The 16,052-nt window shown below is 41.4% G+C and overlaps 1 protein-coding gene across 1 annotated transcript; it reads right to left on the reverse strand.

Annotated features, from left to right (window-relative positions):
* Positions 1–1,102: 1,102 nt before the first annotated feature.
* PIRT (phosphoinositide interacting regulator of transient receptor potential channels) lies at positions 1,103–12,129 on the reverse strand. Its single transcript, XM_060764468.2, has 2 exons — positions 12,004–12,129; positions 1,103–5,631 (listed from the first exon to the last, which is right to left on the reverse strand). Exon 2 carries the CDS (start codon positions 5,598–5,600, stop codon positions 5,157–5,159), a length of 444 nt encoding a protein of 147 aa, XP_060620451.1. The 5' UTR covers positions 5,601–5,631; positions 12,004–12,129; the 3' UTR covers positions 1,103–5,156.
* Positions 12,130–16,052: the final 3,923 nt, after the last annotated feature.

Raw genomic sequence — 16,052 nt, forward strand, 5'->3', positions numbered from 1 at the left:
TGATCAGGGATTCCCTTGATATCATAGCGTACAAGCAGGGATTCCCATGGTGGGAAGAATGGCAACCAGGAATTGCTCTATGTAAGGAGTCAATCAGCTGCAGAGATGCCTCCTGGGAGGGTGCAGGCCAAGAGGAAAAAATGGAACATACATGCTGTGTTTTGATAAACTGAAACATCCAGATCCATGTGAAAGAAAAGTGCGGAGCTCAAAATACAAAGACTCTTAGACAATCAAGGACTTGACTATCAGTATAGAAAGTTAATTAATGCAGATCTACTGAGCTCTCTCTTCTGAGGGAGTGGCAGACTCTCAGCTTCAGGTTAAGTGGACAAATATTCTGAGCTTTTCTTGTTGGTAAAGAACATAATCTATCTATACATACACACAATGCTTCTGATACAGTAGTTATCTGGCTTGGGAAATAGTTGGAGGAATTTGGCCAATGTCATCCTATCCAAGAGATTATGCAAACGGGGCATGAAGAGGTGGCTGCCTTCAAGTTACACTTTGATACATATAAGAAACAGTTTATACACTTCATATAAGAAATTGATACAGTACACAGAAATCATCAGATAGGCACATTTTATTAAAGGGTTGAGCATTGATAGAGTTTGTAGGGTATAGCTGCTGCTAGGTCTGCTCCTGTTCCCCTCAAGCTTCCGAATTTTGCAACTTCGGACCTTTGGAGAAGGTTTTAAAAAAAATAATAAAAAATTGCTTGTAGTCCCTTGATGAACTATAAATCTTTCTGGGGGGGGGTGCAGTTACTGTGGCTTGATAACAAAGGGACCTTATAGCTTACACTGATAGATTTAACTATATGCGTGGACCTTTGGAGGAGAAGGAACTATTGTAGGTTAGAGGTTAAAAGCTTAAATCTTAGATCCATGCTAAAGAAAAAGGCATTTGAAGTATTAGTGACAGAGAAGAATATTAAAAAAAAAGGTGGGCCAGGGCTCCAGGATTTGGTATGACTGACTCTAATATTTTCTTTGTGTGGCGCAGGGCTGTGAAACAGATTAAACTGATGGCTGGAACTGTGGCCTGTGAAGTTATGATGCAGGAAGACAACTCAGTGAGCATCAAGTGTACAAAGTTCATTAACAAATGTTTTATTAACTTCTCAGAGCAACTCCTGCTATAGATACAAAACAAGCAGTTTCAACAGAAGCATCAACTAAAATAGGTTAAAAAAGGACAGCATATTTCAGGCTTTTGCATTTCCAGTTGGGAATAATATGGAAGGTTATAACAGCATGATATGTGGCACAATTCAACTCAAATTCAAGGTTTTCCCAACCATCTCCTCTGCAGGAAGAGGAATCTTCCTTGAGACATTGTGACATAGCAGTGTTTAGTGTGTCAAGTTAGGACTGGGGAGAACCTGATTCAAATTCCTGATAGCTACCAAGCTGTTTGGATGACGTTTGGACAGTTGGTATCTTCCACTTTAACCTACCTTACAAAGTATTGATAGGGGAAGAATTTGCATGGCACATTGAACTAATTTGAAGAATAACTCATTTGAAGAAGAACTCATTTGAAGAAGAAAAAAGTAAATAAAGATAGAAATCTTTATTTACTTTTTGGTTCACTTCTAGGCACTGAGTTGTCAAGAGTCTAGGGGGTTTGCAGTGGAACAGAGAAGGAAGAGGGGTTACCAGCTCATTGTGAGGGCTACTTCTGGGCATAATCATCACCAAAGCAAGGTTATATTGCCAAAGGTTGCTCACTTCCCTAAGTTTTAGCGCCAGTCAAGACTAGCCATTACTGTGAGATATGGGACAGATTATCCCACAGGTAATTCTTTCCACCACTAACAATAAATCAATCATTCAGATAACTATTGTGGTAGAGCAAGGCAGCTTTTGTGGTAGAGCAAGGCAGCCGCTTCAGGTGGCAGATGCTGGGAGGTAAAGTGGAACATTGTGACTTAAAATTGTTTCTTTCATGGATTTCCCTGGCCATTCCCAATTTTGAAGGCTATTGGTGTGCCTGTCCAGTACCCATCAAAGGAGGTTTGTTGCCCTCAGGTGCTGGTGTAAAATGTAAGGTTCAACTTCCAACTTCTGCTCATGAAATGGTGGTGGGATGACCTTTTAGTTGTTTCAAGCAACGAAATACTGTGGGTGGGTCCTCTAGTCAGAGTCTTCTGTGTTTGGGATTATTGATATGTCTGTGTGTAAAGATATAGTTTGCTCCCTCACCATTACACTGTTCTGTTCACCCAGCTACTTCTGAACCCCCTCCAAGAGGGCAGTGGTTTTTTGAGCTTGATTCAGCTGCCAATCAGACAGTCTGTAGCAGGCAGCACAGCAGTTTGAAAGCATTGATTCCCAGGAGAGTGGTAGCAATGCCAGTGTGATGGGAAGCATCAGGAAACACTTAGTGTGCTCAGATTTCAGCAGCTGCTGGCCTCCTGAATGGAAATTTTACTGTCTCTGACTGCCAAATCCCCTCATGTTTTCCCAGAGAGTTAGAGAAAGTGCACTGCATACTCCCATTAGTGTTCCCCACCCTTTCCCACTCCGATCAGCTCTTTTAAAGGGAGATTGTGCCAGCAATCTCCCAGCCTAATAGCAGCAGAAGAGAATGATACACAATTATGGAATCACTTTTTGAGAAAAGACAAAAGACTGCATTAAGGCATCATGTGGCAAATTGAGCACATAAATCAAGTCAGTTGTCAAATCCCTCTTTACCCTGGAAGTCTGGAATGTAAAGCCTTTATACAGTTGAGGCTGTAATCCAAAGATGTGTGGTCTGAGGGCTGCATGTAGCCTCCAAAGTGCTTTTGTACCCCTGAGACCCCAAAGTGGCCAGAAACCCAATTTTGGGACATGGGGGGGGGGGAATAAATGATGATAAACCTCAGTCCTTAGATCAGCAATTTGCAGTTCAACCCCAAACAAGTCTCCAATATTCAAGAATAACCGAAATACAAACCAAAATATACTGTCTGTACCTTTCCAGTGACAGTTGGCTGACCTGATGTCTCTAATGCACTTGTTCAGCCCACAATGTCTGGGCGGGAGAACTGGCCACAAGCTCTGTTGTTTGGGATCATCTTTCACAGTGCTAGGAAATCACATATTTTGTTCTACAAGTGCAAGTGGGAACACATAAGAAATGCATTTTGGAAGGAAGATAAAGAGTATGTGAAGCAGCACTGAAAGAATGCACTTTGGTATAATCCAGAAGGCAGAATGTTATCCAAAAGGCAGCTACAGGAAAATCTAGCAACATTACGGCTTCTTTAAGGAATAATATCTCTGGCTTGTACTTTCAATTTGTTCTAAATAAATATCCTAATGCTTCATCACCAGGGCTGTACAAACAGCACAGTTCAATAGCCTTTGAAATGATTTCTGAGATAATCCCCAGTGACAATGTGAGTGCGACCTCTGCACAGATCTCTCACCACTCCTGCCTACTGTCCAGTGCCCAAGTCATTCAAATTTCCTTTATGCTTGCCAAGTCCAAAGCACTTCTGTCTACCTCTAACTTTCTATTTTTCTCTCTGTGTCTCTTTCTTTCCTCTTTCTCGGTGTACAGTGGCGTCTTCAAGGATCAAGTAGCTCTACTAGATTTTGGATTGTAATGAGGAATGGTTCTCATGGGATTGCAAGACTTTGGCCATGATATTATTTCAATCTGACCACAAAGAATGAGGAGAAGGCATTCAAATTGATGAAGAAAGCCATTCTAAACATCTGCACATCTCAACCCTTCCAGGTGTTCATGGAAAGTTGATTTCACAGTCATGATTTTCTAAATCTGGAATAAGTGATTAAATTTCACAGATTCTTGTTTCTTAGCAACGGTAGTTGTCCTTGAACCTCTTTTGGATCAATGGAGGTTTGTGTTGCATCATTGCTGGAAACTATCACCAAAATCCTAGATTAGTTAAGTATAATTACTTAAGTAGTGTATCCTGGCTGAATCCTGCCTTACTGGCCATCAGCTGCAGCAAGCAACAGAGGTTTGTTTTCTTGTCAATTTGGATGCAGTACAATGATGTTTCCACAACCTTCATGTCAGCAATCTCGGTGCAACAATCAGAAGTGAGGCCCCTATCATGATGGGATGATGAATACACATATTATGAATCTGTAACTCATGGCCAGCATTAGACTAGGTGGAGAAAGCGTATTTTGTACACAGATCCATTTTCCTTATCAAACAACCAGCCATTTCTGCTGCAAGTGTAACTGCCAGACCCTAATTTTATAATGTTTAACCATTATTGTCTCTTCTTTTGAGAGCATTTGCCTCTGATTTGAGAATCCAGGGTCTGACAAGTACACCTATACTCCCTGGGAAACATCAGACATTCTCCTGTGGAAAATCGGAGACATTTTCATGATAGATAATTTTGCTCTCATAAAACTGTCAGCTTGCAGAATGGCTTCCTTTCATGAAGAAAAACAAAATGAAACAAAAAGTATTCAATAAAATTGTCTTGGAAACTTAGCACCATTTCTGCGATCAATTTTTTGTTCAGTGTACTGTCAAAGGCTTTCATGGCTAGAATCACTGGGTTGTTGTAGGATTTTTTGGGCTGTATGGCCATGTTCTAGAAGCATTCTCTCCTGACATTTTGCCTGCATCTATGGCAAGCATCCTCAGAGGTTGTGACTTCACAGCCCAAAAAACCTACAACAACCCAATTTTTGTTTGTTTTTGTTCATTTGTTTTTAAAACCTGATGCCATTTCATAAAAGAAATACCTTACTGCTTTCTCGGAGAAGCAATCTCTATTAGTCACACTGGGGGCAATATTGGTTATAGGCAGAGGTTTCCACTATCCAAACCTTGAATAGTAATAAAAATGTAAGTATTCTTCAAAGAAAATTCTGTGTGACAAGATACCAGTTAGTTGAATGATTGGTGTGGCATCTGTTTTGCCAGTTTTAGTACCTGTGCCGCTAATATGGGATAGTCTTGTGGAGAATGTGTAGATTATTTACTGAACTAATACAAACCACTCAGTAGTTCCTCTGCCTAGCGGTGGATTAATCCCTTATACACAGAGCGAAGAGTAGGGGATTAGGGGTAACATCCTTTCAGATTTGTAGATTGATAGAATGGACACTAGGCCTTGTCCTGATCACGCACAGTCCTCTTCCTCCTTGCAGCCAAATCTGCCTTCAGCGGTTAAGAAAGAAAGACTTAATGCTCTGAAGAATGTGGTACTTCTGCTTCTGTCTCAGCTTCTTGCGAATGATAGGGATCCAGACGAGCCCACAGACGAGCAACATGAGCCCCAGGGACAGGAAGGCTGGTCCGCACAGTTTAAATATCTCTTTGGTTGGGTTTTTGGTTGTTGTGTTGGCTGCCATGGTTGTGTTTTTGTCCATAGTGAGGCAGGTTAGGCTGGTGATAGCCACGCCGAAGAGGAAGACTGCTCCACCCACCGACAAGACAATGACTGGCTTATGGTAAACATCCCATTTGTTCAGTGGTGGAGCGCTCCATCCAGACTCACTGCGTGAGCTGATGCACAAGGTACTGGCTGTCCGACTGGTCAGCAGGTCCTTGGATTCGGGGGACTTTTCTCCTTCCTCTTGGTTTTCTCTTGGTTGGATTTCCATGACTACCAGCTTTAGAGTCACATTAACATTTCTAAGTGGGGAAGAAGAGAAGAATTAAAGTTAGTTTCTGTACAATTGATGCTTATGACTAGTAGTGACTCATTTTATCAGTTACATCTCAGGTATAGGTCAAAAGACCCATTGGACTTTGGCATCCCTCAATCTGTTTTCTTTTTGACCTTACCTTTTAGGGTGAACATTAATATATGTCTTGGGTGAGAACTGTGTAATCCTTACAATGTTATTGAACTGAAATCCCCAGAATCCCTCACCCTTGGCCAGGCTTGGTAGCACCTCGGGAGATACAGTTCAACAACATCTGGAGGGCCACATGATTTGTGGCCCTGATTTTGTTGTGTGCCTCCAAACCAATTCTGACTTATGGTGAATATAAAGCAAATTGTCTCAGAGTTTTCTTGACATGATTTGATTTCCTCTGAAGTTGAGAGAGTGAAATTTGTCCAAGATAACCCACTGTGTTTCCATAACCCAGTGGGGATTCAATCTCTGGCCACAGACACTGAGGGAAATGCTCTGCTCCAGGTTTTTAGTCTGAGTTTTAAAGCAACTATCAGAGATGTTGAACCCTAATCTCAAATAGCTTCAGCATCTGATGCACCATCTACACGGCCAGATAAAATCCAGATTGTCTGCTTTGAACTGGATTATATATAAGTCTACATATAATTTGGTTCAAAGCAGATAATCTGGATTTTATCTGGTAGTGTAGACAGGGCCTGAGCAGCTACCTTAAAGGTTCAGAGCCAATTTGCTCACCTGCTTCAAAGTAGGAGTCACCAGCTATCATCAATGCATTCCCTTCAGAAATCTTGGAGGAGTAAAACAACAACAATCAAACAACATCAGCACTTTCAATAGCTCTTACTTATTTTCCTTAGATATACAAGTTGTGCATGGATAGACAACTTCCCTCACCGATCTGCACCCATTGCCAAATATAGACTATTCTAACACTTTCCTTCCTGTCTGCCACTTCATCTTGAGTTTTCACTGTTATCTTTCTCCCAGCCCCCATCTTCACTGCCATAATATCCAGATTATCTGCTTTAAACTAGATTATATGATAGTGTAGACTAATATAATCCAGTTGAAAGCAGATAATCTGGATTATCTGATTAGATAATCTCCATTATATTGCAGTGTTGAAGGGGCCTCAGTTGGTGGATCCCAACCTTGATCTGGAATAGAAAGAAACAGATCTGGCTGTATCACCCAGGATGGAGTTCTGGAATAATTCCTGGTAAATTTTTATCCTGCAATCCCTCCTGGTTTAGTCACATAATTTTATTCAGTATCTGGGGCTGCTGTCATTGCTCTCTATTTATAATTGCTTTGTATTTTCCTTTTGCTTGTTCTGTATCTTATCCTCAGAAAATGTCACAACAAGAAGGGAAAAAAGACAGTAAAGATTTTTTTTCATGCGACATGGACAGGAATGTGTACAGTTGATTCAGAGCGGGAGCAGCTGTTCCTGGAAAAGGTGGAGGACGTGTTAGGGATGCCCCCTCTCTTTCCCTATCACAGGCTGTGCCTTTCTATTTCTAGAGCCATTTCAGGTCCTTTAGAGTACACAAAACTTTCCTGAAACTTCTCTGATCTCACAAAGCAGGGAGAGGTCACAATGAACCCAGGAATAGTGGATTTTGAATAAACATATGTAGGCTCTGGTTGTAAAGCTACAACATTCTTATAGGCAGTCCTAGATTTACCATTGTGCTTAGGTGTGCTTCAGATATCAGGGGGAATAAAAGCAGACTGAGGATATCATCAAGACCTCCTGAAGTCTTCTACTCTTCTTTTGAAAACTGATTTTTAAATAAGTCTAGAGATATTGCCCCACAGTAACCAGTGAAAGGTAATGCTCTAATCCACTTGCACTCTGCTGTGACGGTAGTTTTATGTTTTTTTAAAATCAAAATAAACACAAATATTCAAAACCAGTTTTTGGATGGAGGGGAATTGTATCTCTCTCTCTCTCTCCTCCCCCCCCCCCCTCTCTCTCTCTTTCCTCTCTCTCTCTTTCTCTGGTGTCACAAGGTAAGCCTCGGAAGCTCTAAGGTTGGGCTTGATCTTATGGGCAATGTTGTGATTGTGGAACTGCACTGCCTGAAGGCATCTTGTTAACAAGCCTGATGCCTCATTTTCTTGCCAGCTACAATCCCATGGTTGAAGAGGTATGTCTTTTCCTCCATGAGTATTTGTGTGGGTGCACATAAAACCATTGCATGCCTCAACAGAGCCTAAAACACTGGGGAATACACCACCTTTCAGAACTGCAACTGGAGATTCACAGTCTATATCAGGGGTCCTCAAATGTTTTAAACAGAGGGCCGGTTCATGCTCCCTCAGACTGTTGGAGAGCTGGACTATAGTTTGAAAAAAAAAACATGAACAAATTCCTATGCACACTGCTCATATCTCATTTGTAGTACTACACACACACACACACACAAGGACAATACAAGATTTAAAGCAAAGAACAATTTGAACCAACATAATTTTTTTCAGTATTTCAGTGGAAAGTGTGGGCCTGTTTTTGGCTGATGAAATAGTCAAGTTAATTAGGATTGTTGTTGTTGTTGTTGTTGTTGTTGTTGTTGTTGTGTGCCTTCAGGTAATTTCAGACTTAGGATAACTCTAAGTCGAAAGTGTAGGGCAGAGGCTGGGCACATGACTTTAGAGGGCCACATCTAGCCCACAGACCTTAGCTTGAGAACTCCTGTTCTAAATGATTATTTGCAAAGCTTCCAGCTGTGCAAAGGCTGTGGGAAACTGGAGGAGGAGGTGGAAGGCACATCCTGCAAATCCTGAAGCAGAGAAGGCTAGAAACTGAGGTAATGCTTTGGTCCCTTGCTTCCTGGCACAGTTCAGATTACCTGGAGAAAAGCGATGCCTTTCTCTTCCAACAGCCAGTTCCACATGTGTTCTGATCTTGCCAGAAAGCCTTTTTGGTGTTTTTTTTTAAAAAGCTCTGTCCTCCTTCAAAGTTTTCCAGCAGTGTTAGCTCCTTAGTTGCCTTTGACAATGCCTTATCTTTCCAACCACCATTCCAATTAGTACTGCTAATTGGACACAGTAGATAGTGTGGATAGTTCAGGATCATCTTAGACCCTGGGGTTTTCTGGCCAAAATTTGAAATCTAGGGACAGATCCTGGTGAGGTCATTAAGCCTTATACCTTAAATACCTATCATAGTTGCTCATATGTATGCACCATAATTTCCTGTTTTGAATTTAAGACAGAAGTCATAGCCAAGGGGCTGGTTGCAGAGGCAAATAAAAGAAGAGGATTGTCAGTTCCAACCTAGCAGTACGCATGAGGGAAACGTTCAATTTAGATTCCTTGCTTCTAGAAAGAAGGTGGATATTGAATGGAGAGTCAGCCCCATCACTATGATGAGGAAAGTTGGAGGAAGCTAAGTACACAGATCACCTACAGAATCTTTGCAAGTTTCAGCAACAAATCAAGACTTGCAAATTGGAGCAAGCTGCTGGTATACTTGTTGGGTTTGAGACTTGCTCACAACTCTTTCCTCTCCTTCTGGATTGGGCCATCACAACTGGAGAATTTGCATTTTTGTCTCGTATTGATGAGGCATGCTGGCAGTTACAATCTAGTAGTATCAGGAAGGCCACATGACCACCTAGCACAGGTGAAGAAAGAAACGTCATAGGCTGGATCTACACTGCCCTATATCCTAGGATCTGATCCAAGCTTATCTGCTTATCCCAGATTATCTGGCAGTGAAGACTCATATAATCCAAAGCAGATAATCTGGGATCAGATCCTGGGATATAGGGCAGTGTAGATACAGCCTTAGTTCAAAGGGAAGAGGTCTTAGACTACACAAAGGCTATCAGGACTGAAAGCTACCCAGGATCCTGAAATGCCCTGATGTGGTTATCTATCAATTTTGATTTCAAAACTGTATCAAGGTTTTTTAAACTACAAGTTATTTCTTTCACAAATATGAAGACATTTGTACATTTTGCTCAGTTTTTTTTAAAAAAAGATCTGTAATCAAATTCTCTTCCATTTGCAGATAGTTCTGAACATGCTCAGCATGGAGAGGGCCAAGTTGTACCTGTTTTCCCGGAAGACATGGGACTTCTCAGAACAAAGGAGGCAACCATTCTCATACAGCTCTAACATGGTTGGCTACTAAAGGGATTCACTTCCAAACTTTCAAAGATTACATATTCAAAGCTCTGAATGGACAAATCTATCAGTTTCAGCTTCTTTTATGATAATTTTTATAATTTTGGGTTCCACCCTGATTTTAAATAGAAATGATTATTAATACATTCTTCTCTAGAACAAACTGAAATTAAAACTGTACTTCTTCTGTAGGATGCAGAGATTCTCCTGTCAGTTGGGAAACTCGCAAAGGGGGGTGTACTAAAGCTGGATATTGATATTCCAGGGAATCTTAACTGCCCATTACAATAAGAGCAGATATATGTATCCATCTCAAGTTCTCTAACTCAGACTGCAAACTGTTCTCAATATATTCTGAAATTTCACTGATGGAAGCAGAGGCTGGTCAGAACTACCCCCAACTCATCAGCCCCAACCTAGCAGTTGATGGTGACCTGAAAAGCTTGTCCATAAAGATCCAGTTTGGGTGCTCATGAGCACTGTTTTGACACACCCAGCCTCTGCAATTCAGACAGGCAGAGTGTGCATTGGCCTTGGTCCCCAAAGTTCAGGGATGGAGATAGGGTGGTCTGAGGTCTACAGGTGGACCCCCTTTTGCAGCCATCAGACACTCCCAGTTCTTTAGATCTTCCCTCATATTAAGAGAAATTAGGTGGGAAATCACCTCTGAATTGCCCAAACCCCATTAAAACAGTCCCCACACATTTCACAACAGAGCCTCATGTGCCACAAAAGTAGACTGTACTGGATATACAGGGCATTAATCTGAATTGACTGGTAGGTCTCCTGGGTGATTTGCATTAGACTGTCAATGATTTCTGGTTTCTGTTTGTTTAATAAGCACAGCAACAAAAGGATGCCTTCCACGCCCTAAATGATACTGCCAGAGACAACGAGGCGCGGGCTTTTGTGTGGAAGGACTGAGAGCTCAGTACAGTTCTGGTGTTCAAAATAAATGCCTGGGTTCCAGATTCCATAATTCAAGGTATTTGTCTTTTCAAGTGGGCTTTCCCATCAATAAATATTTTATGGGCTATTGTGGGCTTTCCCATCAATAAATGTTTTAAAAATTCAGTTTAAAATCTCTGAAGTCTTGAGAGTTCCAGTTTAATTTTTTCCTTTAAAATTTTGTATATTCAGATTATATGTAGCCAGACCGATTCTTTTTTGTACTTGTATTAGTCTCTTTCTTCCCTCATATTCAGATTCCACTACATCATATACTTTTGGCAGGGATTTTTGTTTTTATTGTTTGTTGTGTACAAAATACTAACAACAGCTGCAATCCTAGATCTCTAGAAGTATTGTAATTATTATCATTCCTAGATTCCGCTTATAATCATTAGTGGACTGTGAAACAAGAGTGATAATAGTAATAACAAAAAATGACAATGAGAACAACACATAATTCTAGCTTGACTGACAAACCATCAGAATGAAATTGTCATATATAGATAGGCTCACAATAGCACAACTACAAAAAGTGACTTTGATAATGTGCCACATTCTCTGATGACACCACCCTGGTTTTTTTAGATTCTAGAATACAACCCAAATCGCGAAGGGTTCAAGATTCCAGTTGGTAACTCCCGGTAAACTGCAAAACCCATAATGATAACAACGGTGATAATTTCATGGTTTTATTTTTTTTTAAAACAACAAAGACCACCAGCCTGAAGCTTGCTCCTCATCTTAGCAGTCACAACACTTCTTTTGTTGTTGTTACTAACTAGTCTGCCAAATCTTCTTTCGGGGAGCAAGTGCCACATGAGAAAACATCTCCATGTTTCCCTGGAAAACTTCCCATGCTCTTTGTTGTTATAACTCAGCCCTGATATGTGGGATAGCCCTAGCATTGGCACTCAATTTTGCTCTAGGTGGGGCTTGGGATCCACCCTGCAGATCACATCCATGCAAGGGATTCAAGGACTTTATTTCCATATGGGTTTTCTCAGCACTGAGCACTGATGCTCAGCTTCATCCAGACAATGGATGTTATGCCAACTTCAAAGTTCAATGAGTAGCTCTGAGCAAAATAAGGTGAAATCAGCTAAGATCTATTTCAATGTGGTGAGGATGATGGAAAGCACCCCGGATTCCTTGAAGGTTCACAATATGAGCTTAGAGGAAGGGGTCTGTTAGGATCCCCCAGTTCTTGCTACCCATAATACCATGACCCCCCCCCCTCCAGCCCCCAGATACAACAGCCAGCATTTCTACTCACACGATGCCCAGAGGCTCCTTGCAGTTGGCTCACTGCTCTGTACAGGCATGGAATGTGTCCTAAGTGGATGTTGCTGATTTCCTAAGTAGCTTTCCTGACAGCCTCAGCTATCCCTCTCTGATATTATCTGTGCTGAGTGGCTCATAAACCAAGGAGCCTGTTCCAGCTCAGATGAGCTCACTCGCTTAGGCAGCCGCCAATGGATTGCCTTAACCCTTCCCTGGCAAGGCTGTCAGTTGTTTTCATTCAGCAAAGCAAACTATGTTGGGGGCCTGCACTGCAGAGGTGGTGCTAGAGCTACCTTGGACAAGCTACCTTTCTGTCAATTCAGGGTTCTGAATTGACAGAACCCTGGCAGCCCAGGGTTCTGTCAATTCAGGAGCATGGAAATTGAGCATGAATGTTTATGTTCTTTGAAAGCAACTTTCACCAAATGCTTACCTTCCATGCTAATAAAATGTTTCTGCTTTCACACTGATAGTATTCCAAAATTAAAACAGGAAAAGTACTCTGGTCCTGGAAGGCATTCTAAGAAGCTGTTTTTGCTGGGTTTTGTGTTTCCACAGCTTTCATTCGGAACCCCGAGGAGAGTGTGGGTGAGCTCCCTCTGTCAGCTCCAGCTCCCCATGTGGGGACACGAGAGAAGCCTCCCATAAGGATGATAAAACAGCAAAACATCTGGGCACCCCCTGGGCGACATCCTTGCAGACAGCCAATCCTCTCACACCAGAAGCAACTTGCAGTTTCACAAGTCGCTCCTGACATGAAAAAAAAATCAGAAACAATTCTGCAGGAGTCAGGAACTGCATAACATTCGGACCTTGTCTTTAGATTTTCTCCCTCTTCCTCTCCTTTCCTCCCAATTTCCTTTCTCTTATCTGTCAAGTGTTAGATCTTAAGGTCTAAGATTCAGATTATCAATTGATAAGTAGCAATTCTAAAAGTCTTTGCAGCCTTTCAGGGGTATGAGCATAAAGCATCCTCTATCAAGAATTCTGAAATCTGAAATATTCCAAAATCGGAAACCTCCTATATGGGTTGTTGAGATAGTGACACTTCTTCTCTTCAGTGGTCCAGTGTATACAAAATGATTTTCATGTTCAGGTTTGGATCCCATCTGTATGATATGCATATTATGTATATGTAAATGCATATTATGTATATGCAAATACAGGCATTGCAAAAATTTTAAGAAATCCAAAATCCAAAACATTTCTGGTCCCAAACGTTTTAGAAAAGGAATACTCAGCTAACTAAAATAACATAGTTATGGTTTAGCATAGCTATGATACAGCAGAACATTGTCAGAGCAGAACCAAGCAATTATGCCCATTCCTTATGAAACCTCGATTTTACTGCCTAGGACTATCTTGCTATGTTACATATGGAACATATATTTTGACTATTTCTGATAGTTTCTTTGTTTTCCTCCCCTCCCCTTTTGGGATATACATAGAAAGATTATGAGAAACCAGATATCAAATGAAAAGGGGAATGTGAATGTACCTGAATAGATAGCAATACCACAATCAACTCAATGAACCCTTTGAAACTTTTCATTAAACTGTTTGAATTATTATTATTATTGTTGTTGTTGTTGTTGTTGTTTCTTCTTGTAACCCAAGGTGGGTTACAAAATAGAATATGAAATATGTAAATGGCCCACATTCAGTCCTTCATGTGAAGACCTAAGTGACCCAAGCTTATGTTCAGGACAGCTCTACATACTGTAATTCCTGGGAAGACACATGTTATCCATTAGAGGTCCATGACACATGCAGATTCCTTCTATTTCCCAAAAAATCTGAATTATCGGGAAATAAGATATGATGTACAGAGATAAAAAGGTATAAACAAAGCACAAAAAAGATTAATATGCTTAATTACCTCCTGCCTTTAGAATCTGTTACTGGAAAAGCCTGTAACAAATGTAATTTTGTTTCCTTTTTGCTTCCCACTGTGCAGTGAATGTGTTTTTCATAATTTGACCCATTGCATTGGTGTTCTGGACTATTAGGTGATGTATCAAGCAAACACATCTTGCGATCAAGAGAGGAGAACATGATATGCTCCTTTAAGTAATGTGTTGTTTTATCCAACCATTTTTATGGGCAGCCATTTACCTGAAATTTAAGCTTATTGCTTCTCATGTTAGGGCAAAATTAGACCTGATGTCAGAAATACCTAATAGTTCATCTTCTCTTTGTTTCTTTCTAAAAGCATCTATGGAGAGCAGCTTTTCCACATATCCTTGAGGAGGAAACCTTTAGCTTCTTTGAGTCTTCACCAGGAGAGATAAAGCAGGGTAATAATAATAATAATAATAATAATAATAATAATAATAATCAACCTGAAACTGGATGATGGGAGTTGTAGCCCAAAACATTTAGAGCATCAAAGAATCACATCTCTTGTTGTTGTTGTTGTTGTTGTTGTGTGCCTTCTAATTGTTTTCAATTTATTTATTTATTTACTATTTATGGCACCTCGAATGAAACTTGTCATGGGATGATCTAGAGAAAGGTTGCCTGTGCCTTTTTCTGAGGCTGTGAGAGTGAAATTTGCTCAAGATCACTGAGCAGGGATTTGAATCCTGCTTTCCAGGATCATTGTCAAATGCTCAAACCACCTGCCCTTCTGTTTACACACCTGAAATTACTATGAGAGGAAAGCAGGGATCAAAGGTAACAGCATTATGCAATAAATGATATTTCAACTTCTATTTAATGTTCTAGTTAGCTTCAGGGTATTTCCTTAATCCCCACACATAACAACAATTCACAAAGGGCAGTTCCAGACATACATTAAACCCACTTCGGATTGTCCCGTGGGTTGTCCCCATTGCAGTGCAGTAACTATTGTGCTGGAATGGGGCAACCCCAACGCCCACCCTGCTTTAAAACTAAAGAAAACCTTACTGGGCCATCATTAGGCCTCTCTGGAGCTCCCTGGAATGTACCAATGACACATGAGGAGGTGGGTGGGGGGTAAGGAGGAGTGATTCTCTCCCCCCCCCCCACTTCCTGGTGCATAATTGGTATGTTTCAGGAAGCTCCAGAGAGGCCTAATTGCGGCTTGGTAAGGTTTCCTTTATTTTTAATGTGCCTGGGACGGGGTGGGATGGAGGTGGCGGCATCTCACATCTTTAGGTTCCAGAAGCCCCAAAAGTGTAAGATGTGTCTGTGGACTGACCCCTGGTTAGTCACGAGACTACCCATGGGTCAGTCCCCACAGGGCCCATAGCCTATTAGAACTGGGTCTTTCAGAAAGCCCAGGATCTAGTGGGCTATCTAAGGGCCCATCCAGGCAGGACCCATAACGTGAGAGCTTCCGCAGTTGTACTGGAGGTGCCCAAATGACATTGCCGGTAACTGAATTAATGCAAGATAGAGCAGGAAAACCCTGCTTTGTTCCAAATTAATTTGATACTCCATTAGACCTGGGTCTTCCTGAAAAACCCGGGTCTAATGGAGTATGGACCCTGTGGGGACTGACCCTCGGGTAGTCCTGGGGCTACTGAGGGGTCAGTCTGCACAGTCCATTCCGCTTCTGCATGCTTCCTGGAACGTACCAATGTAGCACTGGAGGTGGGGAGAATCACCCCACCCCACCCCACCCCACCCCCACCTTGCTTCCTGGTGCAACACTGGTACATGCTAGGAAGCATGCAGAAAGGCCTAATGGTGGCATGTTAAGTTTTTCTGTTATTTTAAAAGTTTTAGAGAGGGATTTGGGTTGTTACTGCACTACAATGGAGACAACGGACAGGAAAACCCACTTCTTTTGGGTGCCTATACAGATAGCAACACAGGAGAAAATGGGTTTTCCTTTTTTGTCTCAAATTAATTTGCTTTTCCTGAAAGCATCATTTGGACGCCCCTGGAAAAAGCGCGAGAGCTCGTGCTTTTTCAGCCCTGTTTGATTAGGCCCAAAAAAGTCCTGCTGCAGGAGCATTACAGAAAAATAACTCTATGGTGTTAATCTGCTGATAGAGTTAAAAGGAACTCAACAATTGACAGAGGATAATCTCTTAGGGTCCTTTCACACAG

The sequence above is a fragment of the Anolis sagrei genome, chromosome 2, assembly GCF_037176765.1.
Source record: "Anolis sagrei isolate rAnoSag1 chromosome 2, rAnoSag1.mat, whole genome shotgun sequence".
NCBI lineage: Eukaryota > Metazoa > Chordata > Lepidosauria > Squamata > Dactyloidae > Anolis > Anolis sagrei.

Bases quoted from the DNA above. Each gene is read 5' to 3' on its own strand.
- PIRT (XM_060764468.2), bottom strand. From the start codon at position 5,600: ATGGAAATCCAACCAAGAGAAAACCAAGAGGAAGGAGAAAAGTCCCCC.